Genomic DNA, 17,858 nt, shown 5'->3' with positions numbered 1-17,858 from the left:
AAGTCCACGTCGGTCCTGGCATACCTCATGATGCCTAATTTCCCTGCAAACCGGGGACTAACGGCTGACTGGACCACTACGCGTGTTGCGTACACGAGCAAGCTATAGTCGCGCGCGGGACATGGATTCCGGCTACGTCACGCGTATCTCCGACTAGATCACCAAACATACACTACACACAGAGACATCGACGCACTGCCGCCCCCTCCGTTTATTCAACGCCCAAGCGGCCAATCCGAAGATTATGCCCGGTGACAGGCGAGGCGACCCCTGTGATTTCCGCTAGTAAACTAAGTGCCGCGAGGAGACAGCGACGCCAGCCGCTTTCGGGCCGCGGCAAGGCTACTACTACTTGCACAAGAACGGTGGAGGGGCAACGACCGCGTGGACCATGGATGGAGAGGCTGGAGCGCGACCCGTCCAACCAGGACGAGGAGTCCGCGACGACGGGTGATGTGATGTGGACAGACACGAGGAGGGGTCGCCGTGTCCGGCTCGGCGCCGCGAGCATGAGCTCCCCCGTGGACGGGACGGGCCGGACGAGCAGAGCCGGCGGAATTGAAAGCAGCTGTCTGTGGCACGTAAAGACGGCAGCAAAAGCAGCTCCCGTGTCTCCCGGTCTTGACCCCGCGCGGCGGACCAGGGCGGCGGGGGTGCGTGGGCGTGTGCGTCCATGGGCCGAGGCCCGTGTCCGATCAGATGGTGGTGTCGGTGGGACGACGCGTCAGTCAGGCGGCGCAAGCAAACAACGCGCACAGGGCCTGCTCGGCGCAAGTTTTTTGTTATTCTGACCGAGTGACCGTGGTGCTGCTGATAAAACAACGATTCTCACGCTGGAATTTCTCTGTCCCCCGTGAGAAGGGGGGAGGATCTCACGAACATTTGCTTACGTGAAGTGTGGAGATGGCTCTGAAGATTAGAATATTGCATTGACCAGCTGGGAGGTAAGGAGAGAGAGAGGGGGGGGGGGGGGGGGGGGGGGGGAGGAATGGAGGATGGAGGGGCCGGCTGATCCAGATACAAACATGCATGCAGGACTGAATTCTGGAGCACGCCACCATCATCATGCGGCAATCCTTGCGGGTACTCCAGGCTCCAGCACATTCCATTCCAGGAGGCGGCACCGCACGGCAGGGGCAGGGCCATGCCATCCATCGCGTTGCCCTGCCTCCATATTCTATTGGCGACTGTACCCTCTCCCCTGGCCCCTTTTTCCGTCTCTTCTCTCGCAACTCCCTCGCTATCCCTCTCTCTCTCTCTTCTATCCCTCTACTATCAGCAGCAGCAGCCGCGTTGGTGTGGAGCCTCTCGCGGCGCGCAAAGGAGATAGAGATATAGAGAGAGAGGGGGGGAGGGCAGGCAATAAATGGCAGTTTAGGTGCGCGCCGGCTGATGGCGGCGTGGCAGGTCCTCTCTGTCGCCTCACCGTCTTAACTCCGGCCGCGCAGCCGCAGCGCGCACCACGAACCACACCGCTGCCTCCAAGCGCGCAGGTTTTAATCCCGTGCCAGAGCGCATGAGCTCGCCGCCCACAGCGCAGACTACGAGCAGACGGCTGTAGCGGAGAGATCAGGCCGACAGGCAGGCGGCGCTGCGTGCGGAGCTTGGCTGCGCCTTCACCTAGCCGGGCACGGCGCACGGCACGGCGGCCTATGGATTTGGGCGCATGGCGGGGTTCCCTCTAGGCGGAGGAGGCCACAGCCACAGCCGCGACGCCCCCGCGCCGTCCGTCCCGCCGGTGCACCCCTCCGACGCCGCAGCCGCGTCCTTCCTCTACGCCACGCGCGCGGGCGGAGGCCTGCAGCTATGGCAGCAGCACGAGCAGCAGCACCACCCGTTCTACGCCTCCAACATCATTCGCTTCTCCGATGACCCGCCCGGCGCCGCGCCCTCGCTCACGGGCGCCGCGTCGTCCTCGTCCTCGCGCGGCACCAGGGGCGGCGGCGGCGGCAGCAGCGGCGGCGGGGTCAGCTGCCAGGACTGCGGCAACCAGGCCAAGAAGGACTGCGCGCACCAGCGCTGCCGCACCTGCTGCAAGAGCCGCGGGTACAGCTGCAGCACCCACGTCAAGTCCACCTGGGTCCCCGCCGCCAAGCGGCGCGAGCGCCAGCAGCAGCTCGCCGCGCTCGCTGCCTCCGCCGCCGCCACCACCGCAGGCGCCGGCCCGTCCCGCGACCCCACCAAGCGCCCCCGCTCGCGCCTTTCCGTCGCCACTCCCACCACATCCTCGGGTACATGCCAATCATGCACGTCAATTATCAGCCTGCCTGCGCGCGCCCCGGCCGCTTCGTCTAATCGTATCCATCTCGTGATCTAATTCTTGTCTTGTCTTGTGCTGCTTCATGCTTGCAGGGGATCAGCAGATGGTCACGGTCGCGGAGAGGTTCCCCCGGGAGGTGAGCTCGGAGGCGGTCTTCCGGTGCGTGCGGCTGGGGCCGGTCGACCAGGCCGAGGCGGAGGTCGCGTACCAGACCACCGTCAGCATCGGCGGCCACGTGTTCAAGGGCATCCTTCATGACGTCGGACCTCACAGCCTGGGGAACCCGGGCGGCAGCGGCGGCGCCATCGAGTACCACTTCCGCCACGCCGGGGACGGGTCGCCACCGAGCACTGCCGCTGCTGGCGACGTAGGCGGCGGTGGCGTGGCCAATGTCATCGTATCATCGGCTGTGGTGATGGACCCGTACCCGACGCCCGGACCCTACGGCGCGTTCCCCGCCGGCGCGGCGTTCTTCCACGGCCACCCGAGGCAGTGACCGGCGGCGCGCGCGCTCGCCAGCCGTCTCGCTGCAGTAACGTCACCATGACCCCCGCCTCTCGCTCGCTCGATCTGTCAATTTCGTTAGCTTCCCTAAATTCTTAGCTTCTTATTGAGATGCATAAATTGATGTTCCTTCTAGAGCCTAGCTAGCTTAGGCGCGCCTTAGACTCGTTGCTTCTTGGGATCATTTGATGAGGTGAGTAGCAATATACTCGGTCACTGCAAATGGTTGAAATCTGACAGTTAGGGACCTTGATGAGACATTTGAGATGGTTTCTTGCACTGTTTTTGTTGTTCTTGCTGATGATGTTGGTAATTCTTGTTATTGTGGTGCAGTTTTGCTCATATTATGACGCTATATGGCTTCTTTGCTCTTTTCGCCATGTAGCTTCTATATGCTGCATGTGTCTTCCATAAGGAGAGACCCCTTTGCTTTACTACTTGCACCTTTGCTCTTCAAAAGCTGAGCCCTAGAAACCTAGTGGGCTTTAATTGGTAGCTCGTGAATCCTTGATATGGTGATGTGTTAAGTATTGCCTGTTGATAGACGAGGGAGAGGAGGGTGGAGTCATCATATGCTCATGGTAGAGACAAAATGATCCGATGATTGGAAGCTGTGACCGATCGAGCCATGCGCCGATCCCTTGTTTGATTCAGGAGTTCTTTTATGTTTCCGAGTATAGAACCTCTGAGGAGATCTGGAGATGAGAGCTCGCACATTCTCGTGTTCTTCGTCTCTGACATGATCTTGTTTCCTCGATGATCCCATCACGTCAGGTCCAGAATATTTGTTTTCTTCATGGCCTTTGCAAAGCATCCTGGATCCCGACTATTGTTGCACAGGGGATTAGCCTGTTTGGGCATAACTTTTTTGCTTTGGTCTTCTCACAAGAAATTATATTATTTGCTTCTATCACACAAGAAATGATTGCTAGACCAACCGTGCAGTACCTTGCACTTTGCTAATTAGGTTTTAGTTGGCATGTGTGCATTGACAACCCTCTTGTACAAAATAGGAAATGTATGCATACAAGTATATCTTTACTCAACATATTAGCATAATTTGATGGCGTAGATCTTTTTCTTTGTACATGTGATGCTATTGGCATTATTGTTTGATCAGGAAAACTGGGTTAGGCGCTAAATTAGATAAATAATATTTATAGATACATTGAAAATATCCCTAGGTGTGGCTGTTGAGTGCCAATTGTGAGTTCTAAAGATACATAGATGTTTTAAAATATAAGATATTATAGTTTCTTCTAAGTCAAACTCCTTTGAACTTGGCTAAGTTATAGAAAAATGCACCAACTTCTACAATGTCAAATCAGTTTCTTTAAATCCATCATGAAATATATATTACATATGTTTATATATTATTCTATTGACCTTGTAAGAGTTTAACTTAGGAAAAAACTAGAACATCTTATATTTTAAGATAGAGTGCAATGCTTTATTAATTTTCAATAAATCCACAGGATTCTTCAGATTAATTGGACATGTAATTTTGGCTTCATCCTATTTTTCATACTGTTTCAGAAATAGTCTAGTTCATGCAAAATTTTACTAATTCTCACCTCCTGTGCTCCTTGCTGGGTTCAATGTTGCATTCAGCTCAGCTTTAATCCTCCTTTTAATGATAGTACAAACCAAAGCAAACTCCTAGCTACAACTTGACCATTTTAGATGATCTGGTGCTTTTGCGTTGAGTCTTAAGTTTGCATTTTATCTGAGAAGTAGCCTTTTTATGGACTTATGTTGTCTCTTCAATAGGAATACTAAGTTAATTGCAGGTTTTTAAAACAATTATACAGAACACGAATATTATAAAAAACATACAGACTATGACATCTATATATATCCAATTATTTGTGATAATAAATATATGTTTCTGTTTTTCTTTCCTAGACTACATTCAGTGATAATATCCTTCTGATATTGTGTTACAAATTTATTGTCCTTGGAATTTTCGTAGTTTCATTTCTTATAGTATATATTATCTTGTCAAGTATGATACACTGAAATTTTGAAGGTTTTAGTTTGTATGTTCCTACCTTCTGCTTGTTATCCATTTACCATGTGGTGTGCAGTATGTTTGTCTTTCTGTTGGTCCTGTCATTTCAATCTGTTTCTCTTTTGGCATTTTTGAGGATTGAAAATGCGCCATTCTGTTTCGATGTTTGATGGGCCCCAAAAGGTGGACAAATTGAATACTTTGACTTAGAAAACTTGTTTCTGTCGTAAATTTGTAAATGTCCAAATGCTAAATCTATTGACAAAACTAGGGCTGTCATCTCAGCCGATTCTCCATTTAATCTAGAGGAAAGCACGTGCATGCAAATTCTGCAAAGTACGTAGCTGAAGAAATGAATCCGTTGAATCAGTTCGAGTGCTGGTTCCACGTATCTGACATGCACTGTTTTTTGTCCACAAATAAAATGTACGTGTCACGCCATTTACATTTATTTTGAAGAAAGGGCAAGCTCTTTTAGAGTGAACTGAACAGTACCGTATGTGTTCATTTTGCATCCCTGTTTATCCATATATAGTATTTAGGATTGATTTCTACTTGTTTTAAATCTCTGGCTACAGCGACAGATATAAGGGTTTGAGCCAGTTTTAAAATGTGTGATCGTATTCATTTTTAGTAGCTGTTTTAGACTTGTGTCGCTAAACCCAATAGACGTAGATTTAAAACATTGATTTCTACTTATTGATCCTTGTGAAACGTGGAAGCCTAGCTAGTGGATAGAGTGTATCGGGTATCTCGTACTCCTAGCAATAGCATACGATGAATATATTTCGCTTCGTGCAAATCCATCTGCAAAAATAACTTTGCATATTCCCCGGCCCTCATCCCTTGGTCCCTTTCAATCTTTTTCTTGCACCCTTTCTGGCACAAATGTGCTTCATTCCATTGGCAGTTTTTTTTAAGACCAGAATAAGATTATCCTAGCCGCTGCAACAGGAAATGCACAAAGCCGTTTTCCATTCCCAGTATCGGCGATCGTTTTACTTTGCGAGGGACGAAAGAACAACGATGCGACATCTTGAATCTTGATCCCATGGACGGGATGGACCACTGCTACTGGTGGCCGGAACGCTGGCTGGTCGCTGCCATGCATAACTTGCGAGGAGATAGCACCAAAATGCGCGTGCCCTCAGCTTGCTGCTTGGCTGAGCCAATGTCTGGTGGCGCTGCCTAGTTGTGAGAGACGCATTAGTTGTTGAAGCGACGCGTAGAGTTGGTTGCCTGCCTCTCTCTACTCCGTAGACAGGAGATGAGGATGGGGCTGGCACTTGAATCTGGAAGTAAAAACAGGGGTACTTTCAGAGAAAGTAAGCCATGTTAACTCAAAATCATGCAGAATCTAGAGAGTTAGGATTTCTGGTAATTATTTGGTTCAAGCAAGCTATTGGTTCATTAATTTTACTTAAGCATGTAGTAGCCCTGAACGATTGTCTTTTTGAAAGCATCTGTGCATCATACCCTAGCTCAAATTTTGAATTAGATGGTGTGCTAGCTCGTCCATGCATGTTTAACTCAGCTGGATGGTAGTATAGAAAGCAAGAATTATGACGTTGGCGGGCAACGGCTGCAGGCACGTCTCAGGGGACTGAAAGTGGGCTCGAGGACAAAGTGAGCAGTGTGAGAAGACAAAAGAACAGGATGCTACTTTGCATAGAGCTGCCGGGCACTTTTTATTTGCTCTCTAGCCTCGCCTCGCCTCGCCTCGCCTTGCCCCGCCTCAAAGAAAGGGGTGTGGAATTCTCGCAAATGATTACACTCATTGTTTGTACCACTGCGCGCTGGGGGAATAGGGGAAAACATGAGACGTGACAGATTCTAAAGCAATTGGCAGTAACACCCTCTCTCGTGCCCTTTTCCATGGACCGTGGCCACCACCCACGGTTGCGGCACTGCAGCAGTAACAATTACGGGAGGCGCCTGCTTTTGTTTCTTCCTGCTACGCCTCATTGCCTGGGGAATAAAAATAACACGGCAGCTTAAGTCCTAACACCTTGCTCCTTGCTGCATGGATCATGCCCTTCCAAGATAGAAAATCATTGCCAACACATGGAGGATGGCACATGAGCCAACAGTGCACTACCCCCCTTTTCCTGCTCTAGGCAATAGGCATGGTGTGCGGCACTGTTTCCATCCATCCGGCCATCCCCTTCTCTCTCTCTCTCTCTCTCTCCTCTCTTTCTCTCTCCTGTTGTTCTTGCTCATGATAAGTGAGGATGGAAAGGGGGGTAAAATCGTCATGGATGCATGCAGGCTAAGACGTGTAGGGCTCTTCATTGGGAATCCTTAGAGTGGGGAGGAGAGGAGAGGGCATGGTCCCATGAAGTACGTGCATCGAGTAGTTGTTGCTGGTGAGACGGGGGTCACGTGCCCCTCACCCCAAGCAAAATGCCAAATCCCACAGAAGCGTTAAGCCCCGGCATAGAAATTCTGAGCTGTGTGTGCCACTGCTGAGTTCAGTGGGCAGACCGGGATGAAGCATGTGTGCTACTGTGCTCTAGGACTGGAACACTGTGCATTAGACCCTTCGTTGCAATGATTTGATCTCTCATTCACGACATATAATCAATTAATTCGTGCAACTTGCTCGATTAATATAGGTATTGTAAGACTATGTCCTATAGGCTATAGATAGGATTGCATACAATACATAATACCTATAGTTGACCAGTACACATTTTTATATGAATTTTATCAAAAAATTATAATATTTGTTCGCTGTACAATAATCTGGGATCTTTCGAATAATCTCTAGAGACCTTCACACTTTCTTCCAGAATTTCTAGAAAACAATTCTCAGATTTGGGGCCTTCCATGGCAAAAATGCACAAATCATGCTGGAATCCTTCCTGTATTTCTGTAAATCCGTAGTGCAGTGGTTTGGTGAAACCACATGCCTAATACCGGTCTACCCGTAACTAACCAGGACGTAGCTGGGGCATGCGAAAATCCCGGACAGCCTGGTCCAGCACGCAGGAAGGCGCAAGAGATCTCGACCGGGATCGACGCGCCGGTGCGTGTACAATTATTGGCTCCGCCTGTCTCACCGGCCGGCCGCCATGTCACACCCGTCGTCACTGACAAAACAACTCGCCGCCGACCGATCGATCCGTCACCGTGCAGCCGCAACGGCTCCACCACCACGCAAAATTCCTTTGCACGCACGGGAAGTTAAAAAAAACTCCCCCCATTGATCGCGGATCATGACCCCAACGGGCCCAACCATCCGTGGTGGCAGAATGGGTGTGTTGGATCATGAAATCATCCATCCGTTCTGCATTGCGCCGGCAGGCAGCAACGAGTGCTTCTCTATCTCTGCAGCTCGGGATTCTCTGATGCGGTGTGCTCCGAGTGGCCATTGGGGTCATACGGCCAGTGATCTTTTTACGCAGATGCAACGCGGCGGCATTGTTTGTGAGAGCTAGATGAGCTAGGGCATCCGCTTTCCGGCCGGTCTCTCTTTTCCCTCTCCCCCAGTCTCTCAGAGGCCAGAGCCACTGCGAGAGCGAGGGAAAGGTTGCGTTGGGTTAGGCCGCCTAGGGCTCTCCTTTAATTTGTTCCGGCTCTTCCACACCAAAAGCCCCATGGGACAAGGCATACATGCATCCACGCACCACGGTTAGCCCTGGCCCTGTGCAACTTTTCTTCCCATTTATATGCGACCCGGAGCTAGGCCTCGATCGCCCGTATCTCTAGGCCTCAGGGGCTCCATTGCTCTCCGCCTCCATGCTGGGGCATCATCGATCGCTTCGTTTTTCAGGAGAAAAGCTCCCCTGCGCTTTCTTTACCGGTGACCTTTGGTTTGACAGAAAGGAACAAAGGCATCAACTGTAGCAACTTGCAAGTTCTTTTTTTTCCCTTTCTTCTTTCTACTACGCGCAAGTAAAGCGGCTGGCTGTGCTGCATGGCCGCGTTCGTCGTTCTGAACTCGGCTTTACCCATGCAGCTGTAGCTCGGTTCGGCTCGGCTGCTTGGGAATCCATGCCGCCATGGCCGCCTTTTGTTCCAGGACGCGTACACGCAGGGCTTTCAGGTCGACGTCACCTTTGCTTTTGTTTCCGCAGAGACCATCCAGTTCACCTTGTCAGTTGTCATGGCCAAAGAAGAGGATAGAAAGGTCTGCCTGCCCATGGCCATACATCTGCCGTGTAGACTACTACTGTATCTCTGAAACACTATCTGAAGTCGACTCTACAGCAGTTGCAGCAAGTTCAGCAATTAGCGCCGGCGGCAAAGATGAAAACATCAGGATAACGAGTCGTGTACAGTCTGGATCACAGGCGAGGAGTTGACCTGAATGAAACATTTAGGATAGATAGATGGGCACGCATGAGTCATGACTATTGGGCTAGCCCTATGTGTATGTTGGCAAACTTTTGATCTCTCCCCTTTTCCCAGGCCAAATCGTACGATAAGAATTTGTTCCAAACGCCCTTTGTTCTGCACATATAAATAGCAGGATTCCCTCTGCCTTTTTCCCCATGCACATCTCTTCTACGTAACACCTCTTCTTTCTGACAGCCCCTGGGTGCTTCACCTAATCGCCTTGTTGTATAGTAGTAGAGTACTAGCTCCATTTCCTTTTATAAAACCACGGCACAGGTCTTAAGATTCAAACTTAATAATCTTTGACTTAAAGTTTAATTTGGCCATGAGTTTATATATCATAGATGTGATTAGTTAGTACCGTTTGAAGTGTCCACAGCTGATCAAACCAAGCCTTATTATTACGTTTCGAAGTGAATGAATGGACGTACCGTGCGGCCTTTCTTTCTCCAGACCACTTGGCTCCTTTTACTAATCGGGCGCCGCACCTGTTGCTAAAAGAAGAGGATCCCAAGCAAGCGAGGATTCATCGCCATCTCCAAGGAATCATGGCCCCATGTTCTCTTCTTCTTGATGGCCCCCGATCGACATGGCCGTCTCGTGACATCACGGGATCATGACATGATATGGAGCCGGCCGCTGCTGCTCGCAAATATGCCTCACGCGAGTGAGTGCAAAAGCTTGGAGCTAAAGGAAAGGGAAATACGCTACTCATTGTGTCGGCCCCACCATGTCAGCTTTTGCCCCTCCCGCTGCATCATTGCATTGCACCACAGCTGACCTAAACAACCCGGCTGGCTAGCAGTAGTAGGTGCGCTCTCTTGCTCACACTCTCCTTGCTTGTGTTATTTGAGTTGGGTTGAACGGCCCAACATATGGCGAGGCCGTCTGTATTGCTTGCCAGGCCGGAGAAAGAAGCGAGGAGGAGGTAGGTGATGACTGATGATGATGATTCGTCTGGCGTAGTGGCCCAACAAGGTAACCTGTTTTCGGGCCGGGAGAAATCTAGTACAGATTCTTGAGGTTTGTCTTGTACGGGCCACGTGGGCTGAGAACGTGAAACGGCCATGTCTTCTGGAGAAATAAGCAGCTGTGTTTCTTCTTGTTTTTTTTTTTAAAAAGAAAAGGTATAGCAATAGAAGGCTAGAAGCTTTATATATATATATATATATATATATAGAAGGCTAGAAGCTTGGACTGGGCATGGTCAGCTGCTGCGATCTGCACCTCTATAGAGGGGGTTTGATATCAGGTGCTAAATTTTAGTCGTATCACATCGGATGTTCGGATGCTTATTAGGAGGACTAAACATAAGCTAATTATAAAATTAATTGCAGAATCCCTAGGCTAATTCGCGAGACGAATCTATTAAGGCTAATTAATCCATCATTAGCAAATGGTTATTATAGCACCACATTATCAAATTATGGACTAATTAGGCTTAATAGATTCGTCTCACGAATTAGACTACATATGTGCAATTAGTTTTGTAATTAGCCTATGTTTAGTACTTCTAATTAGTATCAAACATACGATATGACAAGTAACTTTAGCACGTGGGAGCCAAACTAGTCTATTACCACATAGGTCACGTTTGGATCCAATTGTGGATTTTGAAAATCTAGATTTTAGAGGGATTTTGAGAATCCAGATTCTAAGCAAAATTTGGATGGTGTTGTTTGAATCATAGATTCCAAAATCTGATTGCATGGTAGTTTGTTAAATAGCGGCCTGTTTGGCTGGACTTATAAACCGGCTGAAAAGCCGAAACGGCTGATTTGTTATGAGAGAAAAATATTGTTTGGTGGCTGATAAGCTGAAGCTGGACTTATAAACCGGCTGAAAAGCCGAAACGGCTGATTTGTTATGAGAGAAAAATATTGTTTGGTGGCTGATAAGCTGAAGCGAATAGAGCCTAGATGTCTTTTATGTCCTTGCTATCGAAAAGAGTGGACAATAGCAGATTGGATAATTATCTAGAAGGTCGATGGAAAAAATGATAAAATATGCATGCAAAATCTGGTAGAATCAATCTTTGAGCAGCTTCTGCAGTTCTCAGAATCCAAAATCTAGATTGTAGAATCTGAGTCAGAATCTGTCATGTTTGGAGGGCAATCTAGATTATGAATTTTGGATTTTGAGAATCCGATGTTCTCCGAACGGGGCCATAGTCGACCGGTTTTCAAAATAGAGAAGGTACGACTCTCATTACGACGCACGCCGGCACGCGCCAAATCACTACCCATTTCTGACTGGTGATTGCACCCAAACCGCGCCAGGTACCGTGTCAACAGAAGTGCAGGTTCCAAGATTATCTCACCCAGCAGGAGCAGGTTCTCATGCCAGGGCAAACAGAAGTGCAGTGTCGAGCAGTGGTTGCTGCCGTGCTGCAGATGGCAAAGAGGTCATGCGGTCTCACCATCTGAACATCTTGCCTTGCACAGCTGGTTATTGACCACAGGATCTCCGTCTGCTTGTCTTGGCTTCTAGCCCTTGTTTGTACTGCTGTACTGGTGCATTGGATTTCTGACGAAGTACGGCAGAAAATAAACCTTATTCTCCAGCTTCACGATACTGCCGCGATCGAGTATACAGATGCTGGTTATAAAATCATATACTAGCAGCCATAAAACAATACAGTCCCATCTGTATACTCGATCGCGGCAGTATCTTTTCAAGTTGATATACGGGTCGGAGCGGCGTGACGATGACGATGAGCGCCGAGCTGAAGAAGCAAATCTGGCATGACGATGACAGGATCGCATCGGTGGCCTGCGCTCGCCCTCGATTGCTGATAAAGGAGATCCTGGTGCAGGGTGCCTGACGTCGATCCGATCCAGGTTCATCGGAAACCGTGCAACAAGAAGCGACGAAAGCGACCGTCTTGGGATCCTGTTCAAAAGGCGGCAAAAAGACGGTGCCTGATACATCGTACGTATCCTTGCAAACTAGGGAGAGCTGCCGCTCGGCATACATTAGCCATTACCCATGACCACGAGTTTGTTGGTCGTCGGAAGTCTGTGGTTTTGATGTTTGAAGAAGCAACTAGTGAGACCACGCTCACATTACGCCACGGCTATAGCCCATAGGTACTACTAGATGGATCGGCATGCTACGCTACGCCCATTCTGAAGCAGTCGACGTTATTGAACGATGTATTGTAATATGAAAAAACAACGAAATATGGTTGCAAGTAGAAATATAGATTTTTTATGCCGGAGAGTAAACCCGTAGACTCCGCAAAAAAAAAAAATGGAGTGTAACCGGTTACATTTCACACATGGCCTGAATTAGTAGATCACTGGAGCTTGATTGTACTTTAAACTAATAGAAATTTCACATTTAAGAAGTTTCAATATTTTCAAGGTAGTATGGATTTGATATAGAGAAAGTTGTCCTTAGAGTAAACCCATAAACCGCATAATTAAATTTTTATAGGTAAAACATCCATACGTGTCCATGTGCTCTGGCGTCTACTCAATGTAAATAAGAAAAATGTGTAATCATAATACTTTTATGGTTTGCTGACTGCAATTCCCAATAAGATAATCAGGCATCCAAATTAGTTGCTAAGATTTTCATTTGAAAGGTTATAAAAGCATATGTATTGGCTGCTATGCCAACTGTCCTCTACAAATAGCATCCAATGATCCAAGCACAAAATAACTGCTACCAGAATGATATATTTTTATCTTTCTATAAGAACACCATCCACACGGATATTAATGACAATTGGCAATGTCACCCAATCTTCAAGCGAGGCAGACCTTAATTATTTATTAGCCTATGCCAGCAAAAGGACCGATTTCTCTGGATGGTTCAGAACTCTAGGGGGTGATAGTCCTACTAAATTTTAGCACCTGTCGTATCGGATGTTTGATACTAATTAAAAGTACAAAATATAGTCTAATTACAAAACTAATTGCACAGATGGAGTCTAATTCGTGAGACGAATCTATTAAGTCTAATTAGGTCATGATTTGACAATGTGGTGCTACAGTAACCATTTGCTAATGGTGAATTAATTAGCTTTAATAGATTCGTCTCGCGAATTAGACTCCAACTATACAATTAGTTTTGTGATTAGCTCATGTTTAATACTTCTAATTAGCATCCGAATATCCAATGTAACCCTAGTAAAATGTAGCACCTCGTATCAAACGCGTCTTGAGATATGCATGCTTTCGTCAAAGGCATGGCCCACTTGACAGTGATTAAAAAAAGAAGCTACAGGAGCCTGACCCCCTGAGCTTGCGCCAATCCCAGGGACTTTATATAATAGTAGTAGATACGGAAGCGTGGATTGACTACTATGCAGTGGCAACTGGCTAGTATCAGAGCCAACCACCGAGACCGAGCGATGAGGTGCATAGCATCGGCGTGCTTCAGATTTTGTGGAGCCGACGATGCTCGTTCTCGAAAAACGCTGCAACGGGAGTTTACAGAACCATGTTCGAATCATTGTACACTGATCGCAAGGCACGACTGATAGAGATTCTTTTAACAACCCGTTGGATGTAGATATTGGAGGTAAGAATTCAGAATTAGAATTAGGTGCCCTCAATTCTACCATTTGGATGGTCTAGATATTAGTATCGGAAACTTAGGGTCAGTTTGACAGAGCTCCGGCTCCTCTGAAAACGGCTCCGGCTCTAGCTTCACTGGTGGAGTGACTTCTCCGACTCTGGCTCCTTTTGAAAAAATGATTGGCAAAACGGCTCTTCCGTGTAGTATAAAAATGTTTGGCAAAACGGCTCTTCCGTGTAGTTTAAAATGATTAGATAAGATGAAATACCCATAATACCCTTTCATTTTTCCTTTTTTTTTCTTCCTCTTTATTTTCCTTCTTTTCTCTTCCTATTTCCTTTTCCTAATTTTTCTCTCCTCCCATTCCTTTTCTTATTTTTTTCTCTCCTTCTCTCTCCACCCTATCTTCCCACCACCGGCCTCCCTCTCTTCTCTCTCTTCCCAATCCTCCCACCGTCGCTCCTATCCACTCCCGGCCTCCCACCTCCTCCCGGTCGTCGCTGCCCCCGCCTCCCGCCCGGCCGCCTCCACCCCCGCCTCCCGCCTCCTCGGCCATCGCCATCCCTGCCCCCGCCTCCTGATCGTCTTCGCCCCCGCCGTCGCCGTTGGCCGCCGCCCGCCGTCGCCGTTGGCCGCCGCCCGCCGGAGCTCTACCGTCTGCCACCGCTCGCCCGCTCGAAAGTCCCTCCGCCTGCTTGCGGGCCCTCCCCGAGTGCAACGGTGGGCAACGAGGAGGAGGAGCCGCGGGAGCCTTTTTTTTTGGCTCCGCCGGCCCGAAACGGCTCCAGAGAGCGAGATTCCTGGGGCTCCGCCGGCGGAGCCGAAGCCATTTCAGGCGTCCCGCGCCCTTTGGCATGGCTGCGAGAGAAGCCGCTCGAGGAGCCGCTCCCAGAGCCCGGCCAAACGTGCCCTTAGCTTCAATGCCAAGTGGTATTCAGCGCTGCAAACACAAAGTCCTGCAATTCCGACCTCTACCCCTCCGTATTATTTAGAATCGTCATCCCCCGCATCTCTCCGTCTCTCTCACACCCCCTTCTTCACGCGAGCTGCGCTGCCCGTCCGTCGGCGTGCCGCCTTCCTCCCCTGCGCCGCTCGTCTTCCGTTTTCCTCCCCCATGACCCTCATCTGCCACCCCTAGCCGCGCCACCCATCCGCCGACGTGCTGTGCTGCTCCACCCCTGCGCCGCTCCCCTAGTCGCTGCTTCTCTGGCTGCTCCGCACAACCTGGTCAACGGGCCAAAGCTGGAGGAGGCGGAGGTGGGGGCAGGGGCGCCGCGGGTGATAGGAGGAGGGCACGGGCTTGGAAGATATTGGCGAGGAAGAAGAGGGCGTGAGCTTCGAAGACGTTGGCGAAGGTAGGATAGTGTGCTTCCGTGCGGCTATCGTGACGGCAAAGGAGGATGAGAGGCAGCAGCTGTCTGGTTGGAGAGAAGGTGGGTCAAAGCCAAATTTTTACTGTATGCACATCCAAACATGATTTGGTATTTACTATCTCGTTGAATTCCGTCTGTCAATTTCATCTACATCCAAATAATAGTTTTGGTATTGTGCTTATTTCCAAAACGAGCCTGATTTGATATTAAACCCAATTCAATACCAAACTCTCCAATATTGATATCCAAACGGAGCTAAAAAATTAGAGAAGTGGAGGGGCGGCTCTCCATCAGTTCCTTTCACAACCACAAAAATACAAAGTGCCGCTCACAAATACTGTACGTACGTGGTACGTGTACGTGCACCAAGACCCTGATACCGTAGAGCGTTAGTACTACTGTCTACTGGATCCTACTAGGTACACTACACATACACACCACACGTGAACAGAGCCAGAGCCCAGAGGTCACCGGAATTGATAGCGCAGGATCGCTGCTGCTAGCGACAAATCCCGGCTCCCGCGTGGTTTGACTTGGAGAGCGGAGAAGAACGTTCCGCCGCGGCCAGCCGGCAAAATGATGGCTCGAAAGCTCATTGCGCACGCGAACGACGCGGCCTCTCCTTCTCTCTGTCTCCGGGTCCGGGGGACAGCGGCTGGAAGAAAGGACCTTCCTGCCCTCGGTTTGGCCGGACGCTATCGGGCTCGCCGTTCATGCAATGAAGGTATGCAACGTCGCTTCGTTGCTTGTTTTGCTGGGCTAATGCTAGCTACAGGCAGGACACGTCCAAGCACATTGCTCGCCGCGGCTGTGTTGGTCTGGTCCATTCATGTCCATCATCAGTCCATCGTGCGGTCGTGCCATGCATGCATCGACCAATCGACGTTAAAGAAAATAATACAATGAACTATACCATCGCTTGGATATGGAGCAGCAGGTCTGATCTGCTGATCGATCCCTTGTGTTCCAACAGAACGACACGTAGATTTTGGAGAAGGGGATCACAGTTCCTCCACCGCTCACGGCGAATATTCTTCTCACGAAGAACTACTCAGACGGTAGTTCGCTTTATGTAGTCCCTGCGACTGCTACCAATAGTAACAGGCAAACCAACCATTTATCCGAAGAAGCAGCTGGATGTCCATCCGGTTCCGACCACGGCGACGCGGACTCGATCGTACGACGCCGGGGGAGACCGCCCGGCCGGCGGAGAGGACGTCCTCCTCTGCCGTGCCGTGCGCTTATCTCGCGGGGGGCATAGCCGCACGCAGCATGAACGGGACAAAACGCGATCGGTCGACCAGATTTGACGCGCGTCTCGTTCTCCGTCTTGGCCAGTGCCCCCCTTTGCATGTTTTGTCCTCCCGGGGAGCAGAGGCAGAAGAGCAGGGCCGCAGCGGCACCGGCGGCGCAGGCCTCTGTCGCCACTGGCGCGCGCGCGCCGACCGCGCCGATCCACTTGTTACCGGAGGTTTCTCTGCACAGATGCGGTGCTGCCCGCACCATGCGCGACAGCGAAGCCAGCGACTCGGCTCCGGTGGGATCGATGAACGTACCTCGATCGACCGAGGTCCACGGGAGGGGATCCGTGCAGGATGTTCCGCGTGCAGAAACAGGAGCATCATGGAATCAGCTGATCAGATGCAGCGAGCAATGTGCAAATGACTATTAGCTCAGATGCAAACCTGAAACCTGTGAAGTACCCCGAATGTAGATCACCCGTCACTCGAGCCAGACGCGCGCTACACGGGTTTATCAGGAGTGATTCAAAACTTGGTGCATAAGCTAGGGCAAAGTACCACGGCTACCCTTGAACTTAACCGTGCGTCAAAATTCAAAATACATATCCAGTCAATAACGATAGGTGTCCCCATCTACATCGATACAAGACACACTATGCCAGATTTGATTTGGGCTCGCGGGAATTTAGCGTGCTGGCGGTGTGATTAGCACCAACCAGCACAAAGCTTCCTTGGCCAGCGGGGGAGCACCCGCCAGCACAGATGCCACTGTGTTTCGCCTGCCAGCACAGACCTCGTCCAGATAAGGACGTGGACAGCTTCTTCCCTAACCAACCTTCCATTTGGAGCTTGCCCGGGAGGAGCTCGGGAAGAGCTAAAAAACACCAAATCTAAGAGGGAAGGTTTTGCTCTTGATTTATTTGGAGGAGGTAGCTATATAACGTGAGTTTGTGCACATCCAACCTTCGTTTTCAACTTCTATCCATCATTTCTAGCTTCATTAGGTTATCATCTAGATCTAGATCTAGACCTAGAAGAGAAGAGGGAAGAGAGAGAAAATAACTAGATATGGATTATTTTTTAAATAAAATTCTATAGTCATATTATAACCATATATTTGTCATTTTAATGTACTGTAGAATTAAGTTTTATTATATTTTTCCTACTTATTAATTATTACATCCATAGTTTTAATTAATAAAGTTGGTTGAATTAATATATAATTGAGTTTGATTTTTCCTTGATCTTATTAATTATTACATCCACGGTTTAATTGGGTTTCATTTAGGGTAATATAGAATTGATTTTTATTATATTTCTTCCACTTATTAGTTACTACATCCATAATTTAATTGAGTTTATAGAATTATGACCCATAGCTCATTAAATTAGTTAATATAACATAGAATTTATCATAAGTTGTTAAATATGGATCATAGAGTATGGATGTATGGCATACGGAGACATTCGCATGCTTTCATGTCAGAGGTATCAAAGTTTGTAGAGGCTGCGGAGAAGCACGCTCGTATTTGCAAGACAAAGCAAATACGTTGTCCGTGTTTTGACTGTAGCAACAATATTATATGGGAGGATACTGATAT

General features: G+C 49.0%; 1 protein-coding gene across 1 annotated transcript; it reads left to right on the top strand.

The window, feature by feature from the left end:
• The first annotated feature begins 1,011 nt into the window (after positions 1–1,011).
• On the top strand, positions 1,012–3,044 carry LOC117842586 (protein SHORT INTERNODES 1). Its single transcript, XM_034723066.2, has 2 exons — positions 1,012–2,231; positions 2,353–3,044. Exons 1-2 carry the CDS (start codon positions 1,667–1,669, stop codon positions 2,754–2,756), a joined length of 969 nt encoding a protein of 322 aa, XP_034578957.1. The 5' UTR covers positions 1,012–1,666; the 3' UTR covers positions 2,757–3,044.
• The last annotated feature ends 14,814 nt before the right edge of the window (positions 3,045–17,858 follow it).

This window comes from Setaria viridis, chromosome 2 (genome assembly GCF_005286985.2).
Source record: "Setaria viridis chromosome 2, Setaria_viridis_v4.0, whole genome shotgun sequence".
NCBI lineage: Eukaryota > Viridiplantae > Streptophyta > Magnoliopsida > Poales > Poaceae > Setaria > Setaria viridis.
Note: the sequence above shows the minus strand (reverse complement) of the source record. Positions and strands in the feature narration are given on the sequence as shown.